Source organism: Salvelinus alpinus, chromosome 2, assembly GCF_045679555.1.
Source record: "Salvelinus alpinus chromosome 2, SLU_Salpinus.1, whole genome shotgun sequence".
Taxonomy (NCBI): domain Eukaryota; kingdom Metazoa; phylum Chordata; class Actinopteri; order Salmoniformes; family Salmonidae; genus Salvelinus; species Salvelinus alpinus.
In genome coordinates, this window is record NC_092087.1 from 62,403,382 (window position 1) to 62,428,133 (window position 24,752).

Sequence of the window (24,752 nt, forward strand, 5' to 3'; positions counted from 1 at the left end):
AAACCCCAAAAATGTATTGGGGGGGGGCTAAGAGGTAATGGGCCGAGGGCAGGTAGGAGACCTGCGCCCACTTCCCAGGCTAACCGTGGAGAGCGGGAGTACGGGCAGACACCGTGTTACGCAGTAGAGCGCACGGTGTCTCCTGTACGTGTTCATAGCCCGGTGCGGGTTATTCCACCTCCCCGCACTGGTAGGGCTAGATTGGGCATTGAGCCAGGTGTCATGAAGCCGGCTCAACGCGTCTGGTCTCCAGTGCGTCTCCTCGGGCCGGCATACATGGCACCAGCCTTACGCATGGTGTCCCCGGTTCGCCTACATAGCCCGGTGCGGGTTATTCCACCTCCCCGCACTGGTCGGGCGACGGGGAGCATTCAACCAGGTAAGGTTGGGCAGGCTCGGTGCTCAAGGGAGCCAGTACGCCAGGCTTCCAGTGCGTTTCCAGAGCCCTGTTCCTCCTCCACGCACTCTCCCTATGGTGCGTGTCTACAGCCCAGTGCCTCCAGTTCCGGCACCACGCACTAAGCCACCTGTGCGTCTCCAGAGCCCTGTACACACTGTTCCTTCTCCCCGTACTCGTCCTGATGTGCGTGCCCTCAGCCCGGTACCACCAGTGCCGGTACCACGCACCAGGCCCAAAGTACGCTTTGAGAGTTCAGTGTGCCCTGTGCCTGCTCCCCGCACTAGCCTGAAGGTGCGTGTCCTTAGCCCGGTGCCTCCAGTTTCGGCACCACGCACCAGGCCTACAGTGCGCCTCATCCGGCCAGAGCCATCCGTCTGCCCAGTGCCATCTGAGCCATCCGTCTGCCCAGTGCCACCTGAGCCATCCGTCTGCCCAGTGCCATCTGAGCCATCCGTCTGCCCAGTGCCATCTGAGCCATCCGTCTACCCAGCGCCATCTGAGCCATCCGTCTACCCAGCGCCATCTGAGCCATCCGTCTACCCAGCGCTATCTGAGTCGCCCGTCTGTCCCGAGCCGTCAGAGCCGTTCGTCAGTCAGGAGCCGCTAGAGCCATTCATCAGTCAGGATCTGCCAGAGCCGCCAACCAGACAGGATCTGCCAGAGCCGCCAACCAGACAAGATCTGCCAGAGCCGCCAACCAGACAGGATCTGCCAGAGCCGCCAACCAGACAGGATCTGCCAGAGCCGCCAACCAGACAGGATCTGCCAGAGCCGCCAACCAGACAGGATCTGCAAGAGCCGCCAACCAGACAGGATCTGCCAGAGCCGCCAACCAGACAGGATCTGCCAGAGCCGCCAACCAGACAGGATCTGCCAGAGCCGTCAGCGAGCCAGGATCTGCCAGAGCCGTCAGCGAGCCATGAGCAGCCAGAGCCGTCAGCGAGCCATGAGCAGCCAGAGCCGTCAGCGAGCCATGAGCAGCCAGAGCCGTCAGCGAGCCATGAGCAGCCAGAGCCGTCAGCGAGCCATGAGCAGCCAGAGCCGTCAGCGAGCCATGAGCAGCCAGAGCCGTCAGCGAGCCAGGATCTGCCAGAGCCGTCAGCGAGCCAGGATCTGCCAGAGCCGCCAGCGAGCCATGAGCGTCCAGAGCCGTCAGCCAGCCATGAGCGTCCAGAGCCGTCAGCCAGCCATGAGCATCCAGAGCCGTCAGCCAGCCATGAGCGTCCAGAGCCGTCCGCTAGCCATGAGCGTCCAGAGCCGTCAGCCAGCCATGAGCGTCCAGAGCCGTCAGCCAGCCATGAGCGTTCAGAGCCGTCAGCCAGCCATGAGCGTCCAGAGCCGTCAGCCAGCCATGAGCTGCCCCTCAGCCCAGAGCTGCCATTAATCCTGAACTGCCCCTCAGTCCAGAGCTGTCTCTCTGTCCGGAGCTGCCCTTCAGTCCGGAGTTGCCCCTCTATCCTGAGCTACCTCTCTATCCTGACCTACCTCTCTGTCCTGAGCTACCTCTCTGTCCTGAGCTACCTTATCCCGGTGCTGCCCCTTGTCCCGGTGCTGCCCCTTATCTTGATGTTACCCTGTAAATTAAGTGGGTGTAATAGGAGGGTGGTCAGTCGGAGGGGGAGACGTAAGCTGGGATTGACTATGGTGGGGTGGGGACCTCGCCCAGAGCCTGAGCCACCACCGTGGTCAGATGCCCACCCAGACCCTCCCCTAGACTTTTGGTGGTGCGTTCGGAGTACGCACTTTGAGGGGGGGGTTATGTCACGTTCCTGACCTGTTTTCTGTTTATTTTGTATGTGTTAGTCGGTCAGGGCGTGAGTTTGGGTGGGCAGTCTATGTTATGTGTTTCTATGTTGGTTAATGGGTGACCTGATATGGTTCTCAATTAGAGGCAGGTGGTTTACGTTTCCTCTGATTGAGAGCCATATTAAGGTAGGTGGTTTCACATTGTTGGTTGTGGGTGGTTGTCTCCTGTGTCTGTGTTTGTCGCGCCACACGGGACTGTTTCGGTTTGTTTGTTCGTTCGGTTTTTGTGTAGTCTATTTTCCTGTTCGTGCGTTCTTCGTGTTATGTAAGTTTGTTTGTTCAGGTCTGTTGACTCCGTTTGTTGTTTTGTTTCAATTCAAGTGTTCTTCGTGTTTTTGGTTTCGTTAAATAAATCATTATGTCAGATCACAATGCTGCGCTTTGGTCCAATCCCTACTCCTCCTCTTCAGACGAAGAGGAGGAGAACACCCGTTACAATTACCTACCCAATATCCTGTGTCTATGGGTTCAGATTGCACCTCCTAAGGCTTCCAGTAGATGTCAACAGTCTTTAGAAGTTGTTTCAGGCTTGTATTGTGAAAGGGGATCGAATAAGAGCTTTTTCAACAAGTGGTCAAGCTGAAAGACATTAGTCTTAAAGATTGATTATATACATCGTTTGACATGTTTCTACGAACTTTAATGGAACTTTTTTTGACTTTTCGTCTGGACTTTGTGCCCGCGCTTTGCATTTGGATTACTGGACTAAACGCGCAAACAAAAAGGAGGTATTTGGACATAAAGATTAACTTTATCGAACAAAACAAACATTTGTCGTCTAACATCGAGACCTGGGAGTGCCATCAGATGAAGATCATCAAAGGTAAGTGATTAATTTTAAAGCTATGTCTGACTTTTGTGACACCTCTCCTTGGTTGGAAAATGGCTGTATGGTTTTCTGTGGCTAGGCGCTGACCTAACATAATCGCATGGTGTGCTTTCGCCGTAAAGCATAACAAGACGTTTCTTTAAAATGGTGTATAATACTTGTATGTTTGAGGAATTTTAATTCTGAGATGTCTGTTGTTTGAATTTGGCGCCCTTATTATATTATAATTAAGTCTATGATTTGATATTTGATAGAGCAGACTGACTGAGCGGTGGTAGGCAGCAGCAGACTCGTAAGCATTCATTCAAACAGCACTTTCCTGTGTTTGCCAGCAGCTCTTCGCAATGCTTGAAGCACAGCGCTGTTAATGACTTCAAGCCTGTCAACTCCCGAGATTAGGCTGGCAATACTAGTGCCTATAAGAACATCCAATAGTCAAAGGTAAATTAAATACAAATCGTATAGAGAGAAATAGTCCCATAATTCCTATAATAACTACAACCTAAAACTTCTTAACTGGGAATATTGAAGACTCATGTAAAAGGAACCACCAGCTTTCATATGTTCTCATGTTCTGAGCAAGGAACTTTAAACCTCTACCGCTTCTCTCTCCCGGATCCGGGATCCTCCTCATCAAAAAAGCTGACTAGAATAGCCTAGCCTAACGGGACAGGGATATCATATAATATAATTTTCATGAAATCACAAGTCCAATACAGCAAATGAAAGATAAACAACTTGTGAATCCAGCCATCATTTCTGATTTTTAAAATGTATTACAGCGAAAACACAATATGTATTTCTATTAGCTAACCACAATAGCAAAAGACTCAACCGCATATTTTCACCATTTTTCTACCGCATAGGTAGCTATCACAAAACCGACCAAATAGAGATATAATTAGTCACTAACCAAGAAACAACTTCATCAGATGACAGTCTTATAACATGTTATACAATAAATGTATGTTTTGTTCGAAAATGCCTGAAGTCATCTCAATCATCTCCTTTGTTTTGTTGACGTTGAGCGAGAGGTTATTTTCCTGACACCACACCCCCAGAGCCCTCACCTTCTCCCTGTAGGCCAAATCCTATAGGAAAACCTGGTTCAGTCTGCTTTCTACCAGACACTGGAACCTAAACCACAAGGCTAAATATACACTGGAGTTGCTTACCAAGACGACATTGAAAGTTCCTGAGTGGCCGAGTTACAGTTTTGACTTAAATCTACTTGAAAATGGTTGTCTAACAATGATCAACAACCAATTTGACAGAGCTTGAATAAAAAAAAATTTAAGTGGTGCACAATCCTGGTGTGGAAAGCGCTTAGAGACAAACATATGTAATCCCTGCCAAAGGTGCTTCTACAAAGTATTGACTCAGGGGTGTGAATACTTATGTAATTATCTTCAATAAATGCGTAAAAAAAACAAAAAAAAACATGTTTTCACTGTGTCATTATGGGGTATTGTGTGTAAATGGGTGAGCTTTTTAAAATATAGAATCCATTTTGAATTCTGGCTGTAACACAAAATGTGGAATAAGTCAACGGGTATAAATACTTTGAGTTCCCAGTTTTCTGAACGCGGTATAAATTAGTGAGTCTGGTCACGTTTAAATTCACCTGGGTTGGAATCAATGTTAGCTGATAAAGCCTAACGTTAGATCATGTTTTTATTATGTTTTTGGAACACTCAATAGAGTAAGGCAACTAACGTAAACTCACCCCATTCCATATAAATGTGCGCAACCGCAACATTCAAACGAGGCTACAAAGAAAACTAATGGGACTGTAGCGACTGTGTTGACTTCAAAATCGGGGGTGTGAACTAGGTTTCTATTCAAGCGTTGATCGACATGGTAATGGCTCTATAGTACTGGAGAAAAGTAGAAAAAAACGGACCCTCCGTTACATTGTGACGTGTCATGTCGTAACGTACAGCACGCATAAAGCAACTAGTTCTGTCTTACAATCTCTCTCCACCAGGTGTAGCACGTCTCTCATCGTTTAAAAACATTTAATGGACAGTGACGGGGGATACCTAGTCATTTTTGCGTCATCATTGCATGCGATCATCATTCTCAAAGCCGCTGTTTACTTCTACGATCACTTTTGCGCCGCCCTAAAAACCCGATTCAAATTTGACACAAACCTTCAAATAGGTATGTAATCACACATTATATAAACTCTTTATAGTGTTTTATTTACATTTTAGTGGCGATAAGGTGGACAGATCTAGTGAAAATAAGCAATTTTCCCACACAACATCTCTCCTTCTCACTATCACGCATTAGTTTCGCTTCCCCACCCGCCATTTTTAAAAAGACCCGACGGGGCTCATTGCCTGCTTGAATTATGCAGAAACGTGCAGCGTTTAGGTCATATAATTGATTCTGTTGGAAAGGGGAGAAATTGTGCTTTACAATGGTTTTGACATTACAGTTGATCTGGAAGTATTACGTTTTTGGGGCGCTAAAATAAGGGCAATTATATGGACCAAGTCGAAGTACGAGTTTACGTTATATATTCTTCATGCCCCAATCACAGTGCGAGTGACTTGCTCGCTAGAGTTGTTTAATTTGGCTACCAATAAATGTTGCGACTTGACAGTAAGCTAAAGCCATTAACTAGCTAATGTTAAGCTACACTAGGTAGCTAGTTAGCTAACATTAGCCTTCATGTGAGCAAGCCTTGAAAATTACCTTTCCGAGGGTGGCTCTTGATGCTGACACATGTATAATGTTCCTCACGACGGACTGCAATGGTAGCCGATACATCACTCCTCCAAAAGTTACAATGTTTAAGTATTCCAACTAAGAAGCAGGAATCAGAATGTTTTTTCAATTAAATCTTCACGTTTTGTAACCCTGATACTGACCCTACTCCTCCCACAGGTAACGTTAACAATAAAGGAATCTGTCCTACCACGAATGCTGCCCGGTCTGAAACAGCGTTACCTACAAACATTCTGCCTGATGATAAAAAACACATAAGAAGAACCACATTTTGGATAGTCGACTGGATTACATTGTTTGCCTATTTATATGGGGGACCAAACCTGCCAAAAATTACAATTAAATGAAATGACAAAATAAATAAATCATCATGTTATCTTCTTCTTCGATGGGGTTTAACGGCGGTTGGTATCCAATGTTAATGATGCACTACCGCCACCAGCTGGATGGGGAATTGAATAAGCAACTAAAAAAAACATTTCGGGAAAGGGGGGAAATTACATCATACAAAAGACAAAATTAAACACGTCAACTAAAAAAAAACATTCCACTTCTTCAATCACAGTCCACTCCAAAAGACATCCCTACACAGGCGCCTGTAATGGCGGAACATTCACAGACAGGATTTCTTGCACGGCCTCGGCTGTGAAATCACGAAGAGACAAAAAACATTCAGCTGCATTCACAATGATTCCAATTTTCTTGCACTTCTTCTCCGCTTGTGTTGTACAGTTTATGACCATTGCAATAAATAATACAAAGTCCACCTTTTTACCATGTAGCATTTCACTATCCCTCAGTTCTTCCCCACCACACTTTCCTTCCAATCTTCTCACCGCTTCCAGATAGGATACACGTTGGACACTCCTTACCCTTGCAGCCTCATACTCCTTCACTCTAACAGGGCACTCCAGGAATTCAGGCGCATGTTCACCTCCACAGTTGTAGCATTTCACTTCATCTGGCATATGATACTCTCCCTTTTGCACACACTTGACATATGACCAAATCTTTTACATTTATGACACTGAGGGGCTTGTGTACAAAAGCTCTTACAGAGTATCTCATGAATCCTAACTTTGTATGAGAAAGGAGAGACTCTTCATCAAAGAACAGTAGGTAGCATGGATGAAGTGAATTTCTTTTCTCCATCCACTATACAGGTCAGTCAACGTGCACCAACCTCTTAATCAATGTCTTCAGTTATATCCTCTGCCTTTATTTCTTGCGCTACCCCAGAAATAACCCACTTGATAGGAGCCCTGATATGCAAATCCATACAGGAAACATTCCACTCCAATATCTTTTTGAGTCTTTATGTAACAGGGTTGGTTATGTTTCCACTTGCCTCTAATGAAATGTGTATTTAATGTTCAAGCATTCTTATTGGTTAGTTCAACTCTGATGACAATAAGGTGTGTTGTGATTAGCCCCGCTTGCAGATAGGGGGAGATCGCGAACGTCAGGTCTTCCCAGTATGAAAATGTGATGCAAGGGGTAGATCACGTTCTGAATACTGTTTTCTATTTTCTATTTTACAATATGTACAAGTTTGCTGTACCTTACTGATTTATACATGTGTGGGTATATGGTACCTGTTAGGGATTGAGGGGCTTTCTGGGATGTGCTTTGGCATATGACTACTGTAAATAAGTGTGTTAGCTAGCATACACCGATGTCATGGTCACATATGCCACTGCTAACACAGTTGTCTTCATGCTACAGATTTTGCCATCGACAGCCATCAATACCGTTAAGCCCTGCACAACTAACGTGCTGTTTCCCATTTAACAACAGAAATAAATGATGCTCAACTGGAACCACTGGCCGAAGGGATTTATTTTGAGAAAACACAACGCATGGAGAGTACATATACATCTGTTACATTTACACGTTTCTTCTGCTCCACAGACACAATAAAAGAAAAAAAATAAGACCACTTCTTGTGACTCCGACTCCACACTTTCCTCCAACACATTCTAGATTTTTCTCGAGACGTTAAATGGATTTCCCAAGTAGCATTGATCCAAAACCCTCACTGTGACAAAAAACGAGTCTAGTGGTTTCCTATTTTCCACCACAGCTTTACTTCTCTTGTTTCCCTTTTTCTTCACCAATGTAACCCCCACTCATTTTCACTTTATGTACTATTAGCTACACCCAACTCACTAGCGGTTTCAAACAAAACCTCAGTTTCTGCCATCTTATCCCCCTCTCTTCTTCTTTCTAGGTCAACACTCAACACATCATTAAATAAATGAGCAAGAAAATACAAAAATACTGACAAAAATTCTTACATTTTCTCTACATACAGTGGGGAGAACAAGTATTTGATACACTGTCAATTTTGTAGGTTTTCCTACTTACAAAGCATGTAGAGGTCTGTAATTTTTATCATAGGTACACTTCAACTGTGAGAGATGGAATCTAAAACAAAAATCCAGAAAATCACATTGTATGATTTTTAAGTAATTAATTTGCATTTTATTGCATGACATAAGTATTTGATCACCTACCAACCAGTAAGAATTCCGGCTCTCACAGACCTGTTAGTTTTTCTTTGAGAAGCCCTCCTGTTCTCCACTCATTACCTGTATTAACTCCACCTGTTTGAACTCGTTACCTGTATAAAAGACACCTGTCCACACACACAATCAAACAGACTCCAACCTCTCCACAATGGCCAAGACCAGAGAGCTGTGTAAGGACATCAGGGATAAAATTGTAGACCTGCACAAGGCTGGGATGGGCTACAGGACAATAGAAAAACAGCTTGGTGAGAAGGCAACAACTGTTGGCGCAATTATTAGAAAATGGAAGAAGTTCAAGATGACGGTCAATCACCCTCGGTCTGGGGCTCCATGCAAGATCTCACCTCGTGGGGCATCAATGATCATGAAGAAGGTGAGGGATCAGCCCAGAACTACACGGCAGGACCTGGTCAATGACCTGAAGAGAGCTGGGACCACAGTCTCAAAGAAAACCATTAGTAACACACTACGCCGTCATGGATTAAAATCCTGCAGTGCACGCAAGGTCCCCCTGCTCAAGCCAGTGCATGTCCAGGCCCGTCTGAAGTTTGCCAATGACCATCTGGATGATCCAGAGGAGGAATGGGAGAAGGTCATGTGGTCTGATGAGACAAAAATAGAGCTTTTTGGTCTAAACTCCACTCGCCGTGTTTGGAGGAAGAAGAAGGATGAGTACAACCCCAAGAACACCATCCCAACCGTGAAGCATGGAGGTGGAAACATCATTCTTTGGGGATGCTTTTCTGCAAAGGGGACAGGACGACTGCACTGTATTGAGGGGAGGATGGATGGGGCCATGTATCGCGAGATCTTGGCCAACAACCTCCTTCCCTCAGTAAGAGCATTGAAGATGGGTCGTGGCTGGGTCTTCCAGCATGACAACGACCCGAAACACACAGCCAGGGCAACTAAGGAGTGGCTCCGTAAGAAGCATTTCAAGGTCCTGGAGTGGCCTAGACAGTCTCCAGACCTGAACCCAATAGAAAATCTTTGGAGGGAGCTGAAAGTCCGTATTGCCCAGCGACAGCCCCGAAACCTGAAGGATCTGGAGAAGGTCTGTATGGAGGAGTGGGCCAAAATCCCTGCTGCAGTGTGTGCAAACCTGGTCAAGAACTACAGGAAACGTATGAACGCTGTAATTGCAAACAAAGGTTTCGGTACCAAATATTAAGTTCTGCTTTTCTGATGTATCAAATACTTATGTCATGCAATAAAATGCAAATTAAATACTTAAAAATTATACAATGTGATTTTCTGGATTTTTGTTTTAGATTCTGTCTCTCACAGTTGAAGTGTACCTATGATAAAAATTACAGACCTCTACATGCTTTGTAAGTAGGAAAACCTGCAAAATCGGCGGTGTATCAAATACTTGTTCTCCCCACTGTATCTGTATGTATGTAATTATTTATCTATGTATTATCTAATTATTCATACTTTAATTCATTTATATATTTATTTATTCATTTATTTCTGTATTTCTTCCTCCAAAATGATAATGGGGGGGTGTAAATCAATGGGTGGTATGTCTGTGTGTCGTATCAAACACACCATTTGTTGATCAGTGTCACGATGCATTGCTGGACTGCTTTTTCCTGCTTTGGCACCACTTATGTGAAGCCAGCCAACGGTATAAATTGCAGTTGGCCTTCAAAATAAAAGTGTGCATTGAAACTGAGGCAAACACATACAAATAGTGGAATCATGCCATATTAACAAGTTTAAAATGTTGTTATATAAATTCATCAAAAGACACTAATTTGTTAATTAGACTTTTTTTATCAGTTGAAATCACACTGTGGATGTATTAGACTTCAGAATTTCATTGGGGGGCATGTACAGCCTTGCCTATCTATCTTCGGTCCATGAAATGTTCACAACTGTGAAGAGTTTACACAAATATTAGCATTGTAGCTCTTATTGCAGAACCTTAACTGTGGGTCCATGAAATCCGATCAGTCCAGAACAAAACTGTGAAGAGTTTACACAAAATATTAGCTCTTATTGCAGTACTTTGACACAACTGTGAAATGAGCTTCATTAGCTCACCATTCAACCTACTGTCTATTGAACATGCATATTGCAATGTACAGCCTTACCTATGGATCTTGGGTCCATGAAACGGGGTATCAGACTACTCAGTGACACCCACAGAACAAAACTGTGAAGGGTTTATAAATAGATACATATCTATTCCAAATATGGCATGATTCCACTATTTGTATCCATTTCAATGCTGGACTTTTATATTTAAGGCGAACTGCAAATTCCACTATTGTGGCTCATCTTTATTGTGGCGAGCTTCACATAGGTGGTTCTGGAATAATTTTACGGTTAGATGAAAGGTCAATATGTGTGTGTGTGCAGAGTAGAGGCATAGGGGTGGTGCTTTGAGAAATCTAACTGGAAGATGTTCAAGTACCTGTGTGAGCGAGCAGGACAAAAGTTATCAAGGGAGGGGTCTGTGGATGAGTGCGCTGAGGCAGTAATGTCTGTAATTATATCAGATGCAGATGTGACTGTTCCAGTGGGTATGGGGGAGGACGATGGCAGGTGGTGCTGTGGTGGACAGATGAGTGCTCAAAAGTGGTGTGGGAAAGGGATATAGCACTGCGGGTACTTAAGAATGGCTTGACAGAAAGGAATCTCATGAAGTATCAAAGGAAGAGAGTGATGGCGAGAAGAACGATTAAGACAGCAAAAAAGGGAGGCATGGCAGGAATTTTGCTACACTACTGGTAGAGGGACCAAAATTGGTGTGCTTTGGAAAATGTTATAAAAAATGATAGGGACGGGTAAAACTGCTGGAATTCCAGTGTTGGTAGAAGGAAACATCACAGCTGTATCACGTAAAGAAAAGGCAAACGTCTTAGGTGGTGTGTTTGCAGCAGTTCATTGATGTGAGCACCTGTGTGATGAGAGTAAGAGGAGACGTAGGGAAAACTTAAAGGAGCATGGAGATGTTTTTACAGAGAAAAGGGGAGTCAGGAGAACCTATGGATGCAGAGTTCTCTATGTTTGAGATGACAAGGGCGTTGGAGGGCTGTGGGCAGTCTGCTCCTGGAGAAGATAGTGTGTGTTATGTGATGTTTAAGCATGCACCGGACAGTGTGTTGGAAGCAGTGTTAGGGTTGTATAATAAGGTGTGGAGGACTGGGGTGATACCTGCTAAGTGGAAACTTGCAGTGGTGTTGCCGTTCTTAAAACCAGGTAAATATCCCACTAGGGTGGGCAGTTATATGCCTATCGCACTGACATCCATCATGTGTAAATTGATGGAAAATATGATAGCAAGTAGAATGATGTACAGTGCATTCGAAAAGTATTCAGACCACTTGACTTTTTCCACATTTTGTTACGTTACAGCAGGAGTGGGCAACTCCAGTCCTCGGGAGCCTGATTGGTGTCACAATTTTTCTGCATTTTTCTCCCATCCCTGCGTTACAGCCTTGTTCTAAAATGGATTCAACAGTTTTTTTCCCCTCATCAATCTACACACAATACATCATAATGACAAGGCAAAAACACGTTTTATTTATTTAAGCGAATATTTTTCTAATAAAAAACTGAAATATAACTTTTACTTAAGTATTCAGACCCTTCACTCATTACTTTGTTGAAGCACCTTTGGCAGCGATTACAGCCTCGAGTCTCCTTGTGTACGACGCTATAACCTCTGTCAGGTTGAATGGGGAGCGTCAATGCACAGGTTTTTTCAGGTCTCTCCAGAGATGTTCGATCGGGTTCAAGTCCAGGCTCCGGCTGGGCAACTCAAGGACATTTAGAGACTTGTTCCGAAGCCACTCCTGTGTTGTCTTGGCTGTGTGCTTTTGGTCGTTGTCCTGTTGGAAGTTGAACCTTTGCCCCAGTCTGAGGTCCTGAGCAGGTTATCATCAAGGATCTCTCTGTACTTTGCTCCGTTCATCTTACCCTCAATCCTGACTAGTCTCCCAATCCCTGCCGCTGAAAAACATCCACACAGCATGATGCTGCAACCACCATGCTTCACAGTAGGGATGGTGCCAGGTTTCCTCCAGACATGATGCTTGGCATTCAGGCCAAAGAGTTCAATGTTGGTTTCATCAGACCAGATACTCTTGTTTCTCATGGTCTGAAAGTCCTTTGGGTGCCTTTTGGCAAACTTCAAGTGGGCTCTCTTGTGCCCTTTACTGAGGAGTGGCTTCCGTCTGCCCACTCTACCATACAGGTGTGTTCCTTTCCAAATCGTGTCCAATCAATTGAATTTACCACAGGTGGTTTCAATTCAAGTTGTAGAGACATCTCAAGGATGATCCATGGAAACAGGATGCACCCAAGCTCAATTTTGAGTCTCAAAGCAAAGGGTCTGAATACTTATGTAAATAAGATATCTGTTTTTAATTTTTAAAACATTTGCAAAAAAATATCTAAAAACCGGTTTTCACTTTGTCATTATGAGTTATTGTGTGTAGATTGAGAAAAAAAATATATTTAATCAATTTTAGAATAAGGCTGTAATGTTACAAAATGTGGAATTTGGGAAGGGGTCTGAATACACTGTATCTCTTGGAAGTTAGGAGTTTGATGAGCGTAGTACAGAGTGGGTTCAGGCGAGGGAGGTCTGCCATGGATGCCCTGGTGACAGTTAGTACAGAGATAGCGAAGGCCCTGACAATAAGAGGGGTGATGAGTGTTGTGTATTTTTACACTGAGAGGCTTACGATACCATGTGGAGGGAAGGGTTGTTGATCAAGTTGAGTGCATTGGGCATTGTCGGACATCTGTATAACTGGATCATGGACTTCCTGTTTGATCGAGTAATACGGGTGTGGGTGGGGTCAGAATTGTCAATGGGGTTTGAAGTGGACAATGATACTCCTCAGGGAAGTGTGGTTCGTCCGGTGTTGTTCACCCTTGTAATATGCATATGTGTAAACATACTGAATTGTAATTGGATGCATTTTACTGCCATATCATACTGCACTATGATTGGTTAAGACCACCCAGGTGGTGAGGTCATGGTCAGTTGATCATGGTATGAGACACGTGAACATGCCTGTTATAGCTAGCTAATAAAGAGCTAAGTTTAGAAATATCCTATCGTATTGCATTTTATTATTTTGTACCATGCGTGCAAGACAAGACATGGTGTCAGAGTAAAAGGACTAAAAGATGGATTTTGCTGGAGTTCCTTCAACTCGAATGGACTGTGAGGCTACAAACTTACCCGATGCATGGCATAAGTTCAAACAAAATGTGGAGCTAATGTTCACGGGTCCACTGAATTATAGAGGAGAAGAGGGAAGATGCAGCTACCTGCTCCTGTGTTACAACACATGGACACTAACCGAGGCTGAATCAAAAGGACCTGAAAACATACTACGATCGTTTTGAAGTATATGTTGTTCCAAAGACCAATACGATTTTCGCTAGGTACAAATTCCATGAGAAAGTACAGAAAGCTAGCGAATTGTTTGAACAGTTTGTGACTGAGCTGCGTCTGCTTGTGAAATACTGTGACTTTGCAAACAAGGATGAGATGGTCAGGGACCGTATTGTATTTGGAATACACAACTTTGAATGTTGGGTCTGAGCTAATGCTGGACAAAGCTATCGACAAGCTAGCACATGTTCAGATGAAAACCATTTCGGGCAGCAGCACGAGGGCATCACGTGAACAAGCAGTGCATGCAGTCAGGCAGACATCAAATCACACCTCTGGCGCCCAGAGAGCACGCTCCAAAACAGAGCCACACAGACTCAAAACGCCCCAAAACATGTAGATATTGTGGATACAAAGTGCATGGCGAACAGGGACAAACAGTGTACTAAATATGGGAAATGGAATCACTTTGCAAAAGTGTGCAGAGCGTACTGTGAAAATACAGTACATGCAGTGGAGTGAAGATGAAATGTCAATCAAAGAGTCAAATGCTGATGAACTGTTTATTGATTCAGTGACACAGAAAAATCTAATATCAGAGACAGAGCAAGCCTTTGCTGACATTGAGATAGGAACACAAGGCATAGAGCTAAAGTTCAAACTTGACACAGGTAAACATTATTCCTCTGAATAAGTACCCTTGACATCTGAGTGTGAGCTACAGCCCACCACGCGCAGATTGACTGGTTATGGTGGTGAACAGCTCACAGTAAAAGGCACCTGTCTGAAGAAAGTTGGAGAGCATGGAGCAATTTGACATAGTCACCAAGGTTACAGAACCGACAGATTGGGTAAATGCGTTAGTGATGGTGGAGAAACCAGGCACAGGCAAGTTCAGAGTATATCTCGACCCAAGAGACTTGAACAAGGCTATCAAATGCCCCCATTACCCTTTACCGACACGAGACGGCATCACACATAAGCTAGCGGGAGCACGCTACTTCAGTGTCATGGACGCCAGATCAGGCTATGGGCTATCAAGCTCACAGAAGAGTCATCTAAGCTCACAACGTTCAACACACCGTTTGGACGCTACAGGTTTTGTCACCTGCCTTTTGGGATTATCTCAGCCCAAGACAAGTTTTAGCGAAAGATCGACAAAGTGTACGAGGGCCTCGAGGGAGTTGTGGCAACTGTGGACGACATCCTTGTCAATGGTCGAACCAAAGAGGAACACGAGAGAGGAGTCAGGCTCAATCCAGAGAAGAGCACAGTTGGCGCTACAGAGGTCAGCTACTTCGGACATCTTCTCACAGTGAATGGAATCAAGCCAGATCCACAGAAGATCTCAGCCATAAAAGAAATGGAGCCACCAAAGAACTGTGCAGAGCTGAGAACAGTGCTTGGCATGGTCAACTACTTAGCCAAGTTCGCACCCAGCCTCTCCAATGCTAATGCACCCCTGCGTCAGCTGCAAAAGCAGTCCAGTGAGAAAGCAAGACGACATTGCTTTCCAGAGAGTGAAAGACTTGATCACGAGGGAACCAGGACCAATCCTTGCCTACTACGACCCCAACAAAGAGCTCAGACTCCAATTGGACGCGTCGAAGTATGGACTAGGTGCAGTGCTACTGCAAGGACGAAAGCCCATCGGCTACGCTTCCAAATCTCTCACAGACTGTGAAATCAACTACTCTCAAAACGAAAAGGAGCTGTACGCCATTATGTTCTGATGTGTTTCCATCAGTGCGTACTGTATATGGATGACAAGTCATTGTGGAATCAGACCACAAGTCCCTCGAGTCAATCATGATAAAACCGCTAGCCGGAGCCCCACCAAGGCAACAGAGAATGATCCTTCAACTACAAAAATATAACTTCACAATCACACACCGTCCAGGCAAAGACGTCCCTGTCACAGATACATTCTCCAGGAAGTGTCTTACCTACAAGAACAGCAACCTCAGCGAAGGCATGGACATGCAAGTGCACACTGTGTACAGCAACTTACCAGTTAGTAACACAAAACTGAAGGAGATCCGAGCTAAAACAGAAAAGGACTCACAACACACACAGCTGAGGAAAGTCATACAGGATGGATGGCCTGAGGAGAGGAGAAAATGCCTACAGAGCATTTCAGAGTTCTGGAACCATCGTGATAAACTATCACAGATCAACAGAATAATTTTCAAAGGAGAGAAAATCATCATTCCTGCCAGTCTCAGAGAAGATATTTTGACAAAGATTCATGCTGGAGACATGGGCATGGAAAAGTGCAAACAGAGAGCACGGGACATTTTGTTTTGGCCTGGAATGTGCAAACAAATAGAGGACATTGTTGGTAAATAGGGCACCTGTCTTGAACGACGCCCCTTAAACACCAAAGAGCCAATGTTACCTTACTGTATCCCAGACCGACCTTGGCAGGCCGGGGCAACCGATCCGTTCCCCTGGAACAACGAGGACTACTGTCACGCCCTGACCTTAGAGATCCTTTTTATGTCTCTATTTTGGTTTGGTCAGGGCGTGAGTTGGGGTGGGCATTCTATGTCTGGTGTTCTATGTTTTCTTTTCTGTGTGTTTGGCCGGGTGTGGTTCTCAATCGGAGGCAGCTGTCTATCGTTGTCTCTGATTGAGAACCATACTTAGGTAGCCTCATTCCCACCTGTGGTTTGTGGGTAGTTGTTTTCTGTTTTGTGTTGTTGCACCAGACAGAACTGTTTTGTTTCGTTCACTCTCTTTGTTGTTTTTGTTGTTTCAGTGTTCAGGTTATTTGATTAAATTACAATGAACACTTACCACGCTGCGTTTTGGTCACCTTCTTCAACAGACGGACGGTACAGAACTACCCACCACCAAAGGACCAAGCAGCGTGGTGGAATGAACTCCTGGACATGGGAGGAAATCTTGGACGGCAAGGGACCCTGGGCACAGCCGGGAGAGTATCGCCGTCCTAAAGAGGAGCTGGAGGCAGCTAAAGAGGAGCGGCGACGCTACGAGGAGTTGGCTCCAGGAAACGTGCACGAGAGGCACCCCCAGACATTATTTGGGGGGGCACACGAGGATATTGGCGGAGTCAGGTAGGAGACCTGAGCCAACTCCCCGTGCTTACCGTGGCGAGCTTCGTACTGGTCAGGCACCGTGTTATGCGGTGGAGCGCACGGTGTCTCCAGTACATGTTCTTAGCCCGGTGCGCTATATCCCATCGGCCGGGCTAGAGTGGGCATCGAGCCAGGACGGAGTGTGCCAGCCCTGCTCTCCAGGCCTCCAGTGCGTCTCCTTGGCCCGGGTTATCCTGCGCCAGCCCTACGCACAGTGTCTCCGGTTCGCCAACACAGCCCTCTGCAGCCTGTTCCAGCTCCCCGCACTTGCCGGGCTACAAGGGGGATCCAGCCAGGATGAGTTGTGCTAGCTCTGCGCTCGAGACCGCCAGTGCGCCTCCACGGCCCAGTGTATCCGGTGCCTCGGTCAAGGAAGAGGCGTCCTGCATGTCTCCCCAGCCTGGTGAGTCCTGTGCCTGTGCTAAGCCCTAACCCTCCTGCATGTCTCCCCAGCCTGGTGAGTCCTGTGCCTTCTCCCAGAGCAAAGCCTCCAGTGATGATCCATGGTAAGAAACCTCCAGTGATGATCCATGGCAGGAAACTTCCAGTGATGATCCATGGCACGAAGCCTCCAGTGATGAATCATGGCACGAAGCCTCCAGTGATGATCCATGGCACAAAGCCTCTAGTGATGATCCATGGCACGAAGCCTCCAGTGATGATCCATGGCACGAAGCCTCCAGTGATGATACATGGCACGAAGCCTCCAGTGATGATCCATGGCAAGAAGCCTCCAGTGATGATCCATGGCACAAAGCCTCCAGTGATGATCCATGGCACGAAGCCTCCAGTACTGTGCCTCCAGCGCGCCCTGCAGTCCGACGCCTCCAGCGACGCCCTGCAGTCCGGAGCCTCCAGCGACGCCCTGCAGTCCGGAGCCTCCAGCGACGCCCTCTAGTCCGGCGCCTCCAGCGACGCCCTCTAGTCCGGAGCCTCCAGCGTCGCCCTGCAGTCCGGAGCCTCCAGCGTCGCCCTTCAGTCCGGAGCCTCCAGCGTCGCGCTACAGTCCGGAGCTTCCAACGTCGCCCTTCAGTCCGGAGCCTTCAGCGTCGCCCTTCAGTCCGGAGCCTCCAGCGACGCCCTTCAGTCCGGAGCCTCCAGCAACGCCCTTCAGTCCGGAGCCTCCAGCGACGCCCTCTAGTCCGGAGCCTCCAGCGTTGCCCTTCAGTCCGGAGCCTCCAGCGACGCCCTCTAGTCCGGAGCATCCAGCGTCGCCATTCAGTCCGGTGCCTCCAGCAATGCCCTTTAGTCCGGAGTCCCCAGCGACGCCCTTCAGTCCGGAGCCGCCAGAGTCGCCCTCCTGTCCGGAGCCGCCAGAGTCGCCCTCCTGTCCGGAGCCGCCAGAGTCGCCCTCCTGTCCGGAGCCACCAGAGTCGCCCTCTTGTCCGGAGCCGCCAGAGTCGCCCTCCTGTCCGGAGCTGCCAGAGTCGCCCTCCTGTCCGGAGCTGCCAGAATCGCCCTCCTTTCCGGGGCTTCCAGCGACGATCCCCAGTCCGGAGCCTCCAGCGCCGATCCCCAGTCCGGGGCCTTCAGCGACGATCCCCAGTCCGGGGCCTCCAGCGACAATCCCCAGCCCGGGGCCTCCAGCGACGATCTCCAGCCCGGGGCCTCCAGCGACGGTCCCCAGCAGCGAGGGTCCCCAGCGATGATCCATGCAGCGAGGGTCCCCAGCCCGGGGCCTACGGCGAGGATCCACGGGTCAGTGCTACAATTGAGGACTCAGTGTAAAGAAGGGGGGCGGCGTCCAGATCCAGAGCCGCCACCGAGGGTAAATGCCCACCCAGACCCTCCCCTATAAGTTCAGGTTTGCGGTCGGAATTCCGCACCTTTGGGGGGGGGGGGGGGGGGGGTGGTACTGTCACGCCCTGACCTTAGTATTCTATGTTTTCTGTATTATTTTGGTCAGGTCAGGGTGTGACGAGGGTGGATATGATTGTTTTGTATTGTCTAGGGTTTTTGTATGTCTAGGTGTGTGTGTGTTGTCTAGGCATATGTAGGTCTATGGTGGCCTAGATTGGTTCCCAATCAGAGGCAGCAGTTTATCGTTGTCTCCGATTGGGGATCCTATTTAGGTTGCCATTTTCCAGTTTGGTTTGTGGGTTATTGTCTATGTGAGGTTGCTTGTCTGCACTCAGTGTTCATAGCGTTCACGTTTGTTTGTTATTTTGTATAGTTTGTTCAGTGTTATTTCTTTATTAAAAGAAGATGGATTATCATCACGCTGCGCCTTGGTCTCCTCTATACGACGAACGTGACAATGGAAGACTTATTTGTGGAGATGATGGTGCTGTTAATGGGACTGGAGAGGATTGGAGTGGTGGTAAGCTTTGCTGGGTTTCCGCCCTTGTGGGTCTGGAGGGTAATGAGAAGGCCGATGTTGTGGCTAAGAGTGCTGTGAGGAGAGATTGGAGATCAGGTCCCACTGGGCCACAGGGGTGTCAAGTCCTTGATCCGGGTAAAAGGGCTTGATCATTGGTAAAGGGAGTTGGGATGCTTTTAGTAAGGGGAGGTGGGGAGTATGGGATGTAGGACAGAAAATTGTGTGGACTCCTTCTTGCCTACTCCCGTCTCTTGGTCTTTTCTAAGTCACCCAGTAAAATACTAACGTTACTTGAGTAAAATACAAAAGGTATTTGGTTTTAAATATACTTAAGTATCAAAAGTAAATGTAATTGCTAAAATATACTTAAGTATCAAAAGTAAATGTAATTGCTAAAATATACTTAAGTATCAAAAGTAAAAGTAAAAATAATTTCAAATTCCTTATATTAAGCAAACCAGATGGCACAATTTTTTAAAATTTTTTATATATATATTTTTACAGATAGCCGGTGTGCCAAAACTCAGACATCATTTATAGATGAAGCATTTGTGATTAGTGAGTCCACCAGATCAGCGGCAATGATCAGGGATGTTCTTTTACCATTTCTTTTACCATTTTTTTTACCATTTTCCTGTCCTGCTAAGCATTCAAAATGTAACAAGTAGTTTTGGGTGTAAGGGAAAAATGTATGGAGTAAAAAGTACATTATTTTCTTTCGGAATGTAGTGAAATAAAAGTAAAAGTAGAAAAACATATAAATAGTAAAGTACAGACCCCAAAAAACTACTTAAGTGGTACTTTAAAGTATTTTCACACAAGTACTTTACACCACTGGTGAAATATAATGGTACATTTTAGATGAACTCCAGACCAGCCATTGCACTGACAGCCACTATTGCATTAGCTATCTGTCCTCTGATATTCATCCTAGCTTTACTAGGAGCTGGCTAGCTTTATCAGGCAGTAGTGATGGGAAACCAAGGTTTTCTGAAGGCTTTGGAGCTTCCACCAAATTGTGCCAAAAACAGTTAATTACTCGGAGCTTCGTTAGTGACATCTGTTGGTCAGCAATAAATAGCAAATAATATACTTTTTTATTTATTTATGTATTTTCATCAAAACTCAGTGGTGCAGCTATAGCCTATAATCTGTTTTAATACCAGGTTTGCATCTTACATCATGCTCCCCTTTTTTGCCTTTAAGTTTACTATTTTTCTAAAAAAGACACTATGGCATTTAAGGATGCTTAAGACAAGCTTATACTATACTAAATAAAACGAATCATTTGAACAACAGTGCAGAAAGTATGGTTTAACATTAAAAAAATTCTCAATATTGTGCCTTCAACAGGATTTGACCTCACACTCTCAAGTCCCTGATTGTTCTATAGTTCAAAGTCCTAACTATATTTGTAAGTACGGTGTACAATAGAGGTTGGTGTTTGAAAGCAGCTTGAAATCGAAGAAAACACCGGAACCACGGCAAATCAGTGGGATCCAATGATGTATATAAACCCTGGAAGACTGACGGGGCACTGTATTGAAACCCCCTCGCAGCCATCTTGGTACTCCTCCTCAATTGTAAAAAAAGATTTTGGAAGCTATAGAAAAGCATTTATTAATGTCTACATTTGTATTTATTTTTTACCCCTTTATCTCCCAAATTGGTAGTTACAGTCTTGTTCCATCGCTGCAACTCCCGTGCAGACTCGGGAGAAGGCAAAGGTCTAGAGCCATGCGTCTTCTGAAACACGTCCCTGCCAAGCAGCACTGTTTCTTGACACACTGCTCGCTTAACCCGGAAGCCAGCCACACCACTGTGTCGGAGGAAACACCGTACAGCTCGGTACCGGTACCCCCTCTATACAGCCTCGTTATTGTTATGTAATTTTCTTGTGTAACTTTTTTTACATTTTTTTATAAAATAAAAAAATCTTTTTACTTTAGTTTATTGAGTAAATATTTTCTTAACTATATTTCTTGTACTGCATTGTTGGTTAAGGACCTGTAAGTAAGAATTTTACTGTAAGATGTACACCTGTTGTATTTGGTGCATGTGACAAATAAAATTTGATTTGATTGACAGCCGGTGACCGAAGTCTGTGTCCATGCGCCCGGCCCGCCACAATGACTTGCTAGAGCGCATTGGGATAACGACATCCTGGCCAGCCAAACCCTCCCCTATTAGGACAACGCGGGGCCAATTGCGCGCCGCCTCATGGGTCTCCCGGTCGTAGCCGGCTGCGACACAGCCTGGGGTCAAACCAGGTTCTGTAGTGATGCCTCTAGCACTGCGATGCAGTGCCTTAGACCGCTGCACCACTTTTGGGAGGTGTCTACATTTGTTTTTGACACATTTATTCTATTACAGACACCTTTGCATACTTTTAAATTATATTACAGTGGTTTGTCCTTTAAAAGTTGCAGTGTACTGCAGCACAGCTTGCATGATGCCGCAGAAATCTATGGCACGTTATTTAATTGTCAACCACTGCTCCCATTAAACCTCTACCGACCCCCCCTACCGGATCCGGGATCATCCTCATCAAAAAAGCTGACTAGCATAGCCTAGCCCAGCGCCACAGGGATATCATATAATATAATTTCATGAAATCACAAGTCCAATACATCAAATGAAAGATAAACATCTTGTGAATCCAGCCAACATTTCCGATTTTTTAAATGTTTTACAGCGAAAACACAATATATATTTATGTTAGCTCACCACAATAGCCAAACACACAACGCCATTTTTTCATCGCAAACATAGCTTTCACAAAACCCACAAATAGAGATAAAATTAATCACTAACCTTTGAACAACTTCATCAGATGACAGTCTTATAACATCATGTTATACAATACATTTATGTTTTGTTCGAAAATGTGCATATTTATAGCTACAAATCCTGGTTTTACATTGTGAATATGGCGCCAAAATGCACCAAATTGTCCGGAGAAATTTTGGACAGTCACGTAATCTAACCAAAAAACTCATCATAAACTTTGCTAAAAAATACATGTTGTACAGCAAATGAAAGATACACTGGTTTTTAATGCAACCGTTGTGTTAGATTTAAAAAAAAATAGCTTTAGTACAAAGTACAGCATGCAATAATCTGAGACAGCGCCCAGCCATTCTCCGCCATGTTGGAGCCAACATATTGCACAAAAATACGAAATAACATCATAAATATTCTCTTACCTTTGATGATCTTCCATCAGAATGCAGTGCAAGGAGTCCTAGTTACACAATAAATCGTTGTTTTGTTTTAGAATGTCCATTTCTTCTGTCGAATTAGCAACTTTGGCTAGCATGATGGAGCGCACATGTCCATGAACTCTTGGCACATGGAACAAAAAATTCCAAAAGTCATAATAAACGTTGAATAAACTGGTCAAACTCAGTTGAAAATCCATCTTTATGATGTTTTTCTCATATGTATCCAATAACGTCCAAGACGGAGCATTTCGTTGTGTCTACCTAACGCATTTCAGAAAATAATATTGTGCTCTCTAGTGCGCAGCAAAATACTGCCAATATGGCGGACCTGTCACTCCAAAAGCTCTCATTCGGTCTCACATCAAGCTAGACACCCCATTCAACATTCTACTGCCTGTTGACATCTAGTGGAAGGTGTATGAAGTGCATACAGATCCATAAATATAAGGCAATTGAATAGGCAAGGCCTTACACAGACACCCATTTTCAGAATTTTCACTTCCTGTTTGGAAGTTTGCTGCCAAATGAGTTCTGTTTTACTCACATATATAATTCAAACAGTTTTAGAAACTTCAGAGTGTTTTCTATCCAATAGTAATAATAATATGCATATCGTATGATCTAGAACAGAGTACGAGGCCGTTTAATTTGGGCACGATTTTTCCCCAAAGTGAAAACAGCGCCCCCTATTAAGAAGAAGTTATTAATGCTAGTTAGTGCTAGTTTGACCACCAGAAGGCATCTTTGAGAAGTATTTGATAGCCTTCAATAGTGGCTGTACTAGATAATATAAAACCTTTTTTTGTAGAACAAAGTATATGGGACTGATTTTAAGAAATTTTACTTAGTTCATTTGAATAATATTATAGTGTTTCTATTCCAAGAAAAATTGAAAAACTCTGGGTTTCCGTTAGGATGGAAGGTCGGGAGTAGGCTACAGTACTGGGCTATTTTGTTAAAGAATCCCTGTGTCGTGTGGGCACGCGGGAGACTGGGGTTCAATTCCCTGATGGGGAGGAAGGAGTAGGCTGTCCTTGTAAATAAGAATTTGTTCTTAACAACATTCTAAAGATTGATTCAGTACATCATTTGACATGTTTCTACTGACTGTTATGGAACTTTATAGTGGACGCGCTTTGTGACTTTGGAATTGTTTACCAAAGGCGCTAACCAAAGTAGCTAATTGGACATAAATAACGGACATTATCGAACAAATCAAGCATTTATTGTGGACCTGGGATTCCTAGGACTGCATTCTGATGAAGTTCATCAAAGGTAAGGAAACATTTATCATGTATTTTCTGGTTTCTGTCTCCAACATGGCGGCTAATTTTATTATATTTCTGAGCGCCTTCTCAGATTATTGCATGGGTTGCTTTTTCCGTAAAGTCTTTTTGAAATCTGACACAGCGGTTGCATTAAGGACAGGTATATCTATAATTCCATGTGTATAACTTGTATTATCATCTACATTTATGATGAGTATTTCTGTTGAAACGATGTGGCTATGCAAAATCACTTGACGTTTTTGGAACTAGTGAATGTAACGCGCCAATGTAAACTCAGGTTTTTGATATAAATATTAACTTTATCAAACAAAACATACATGTATTGTGTAACATGAAGTCCTATGAGTGTTATCTGATGAAGATAATCAAAGGTTAGTGATTAATTTTATCTCTATTTCTGCTTTCTGTGACTGCTATATTTCACTGGAAAAATGGCTGTGCTTATTGTGGTTTGGTGGTGACCTAACCTAATCGTTTGTAGTGCTTTCGCTGAAAAGCATATTTGAAATCGGATACTTTGGTGGGATTAACAACAAGATTACCTTTAAAATGATATAAGACACATGTATGTTTGAGGAATTTTAATTATGAGATTTCTGTTGTTTGAATTTGGCGCCCTGCACTTTCACTGGCTGTTGTCATATCGATCCCGGTAGCGGGATTGCAGCCATATGAAGTTAACCTCTTGACGCTAGGGGTCAGATTATTATTTAATTTTTTAAAATAACGTTCCCAAGGTAAACTGACTATTTCTCAGGTCCAGATCGTAGAATATGCATATCATTTATAGATTAGGATAGAAAACACTCCAAAGTTTCCAAAACTGTCAAAATATTGTCTGTGAGTATAACAAAACTGATTCTGCAGGCGAAAACCTGAGGAAATATAGCCCGGAAGTGATGTTTTTTTTAAATCTGTGTTTCCTGGCCCGTCTTTCTTCCATTTAAAAGGGTATCAACCATATTCATTTTCCAATGGCTTCCTCAGGCTGTGACCAGGCTTTAGACATAGTTTCAGGCTTTTATTTTGAAAAATGAGCCAGATTTTTCAAAACGAGTCAGGAGTCCTTTGATTAGTTCCTGCGCGCGAGAGGGGTAGCTCTCCATTTTCTATCTCTCTTTTATTGAATAGGTTACGTTCCGGTTGAAATGTTA

General features: G+C 44.7%; 1 protein-coding gene across 1 annotated transcript in view; it reads right to left on the reverse strand.

Annotated features, from left to right (window-relative positions):
* Nucleotides 1-5,947, reverse strand: part of LOC139566225 (ubiquinol-cytochrome-c reductase complex assembly factor 1-like) — a 64,049-nt gene extending 58,102 nt beyond the window's left edge. The window contains exon 1 of the mRNA XM_071387264.1: nt 5,739-5,947. Within this exon, the coding sequence (XP_071243365.1) occupies nt 5,739-5,813 (75 nt within the window). The 5' untranslated portion in view covers nt 5,814-5,947. The remainder of the gene's footprint in view (nt 1-5,738) is intronic.
* Between the last annotated feature and the right edge of the window lie 18,805 nt (nt 5,948-24,752).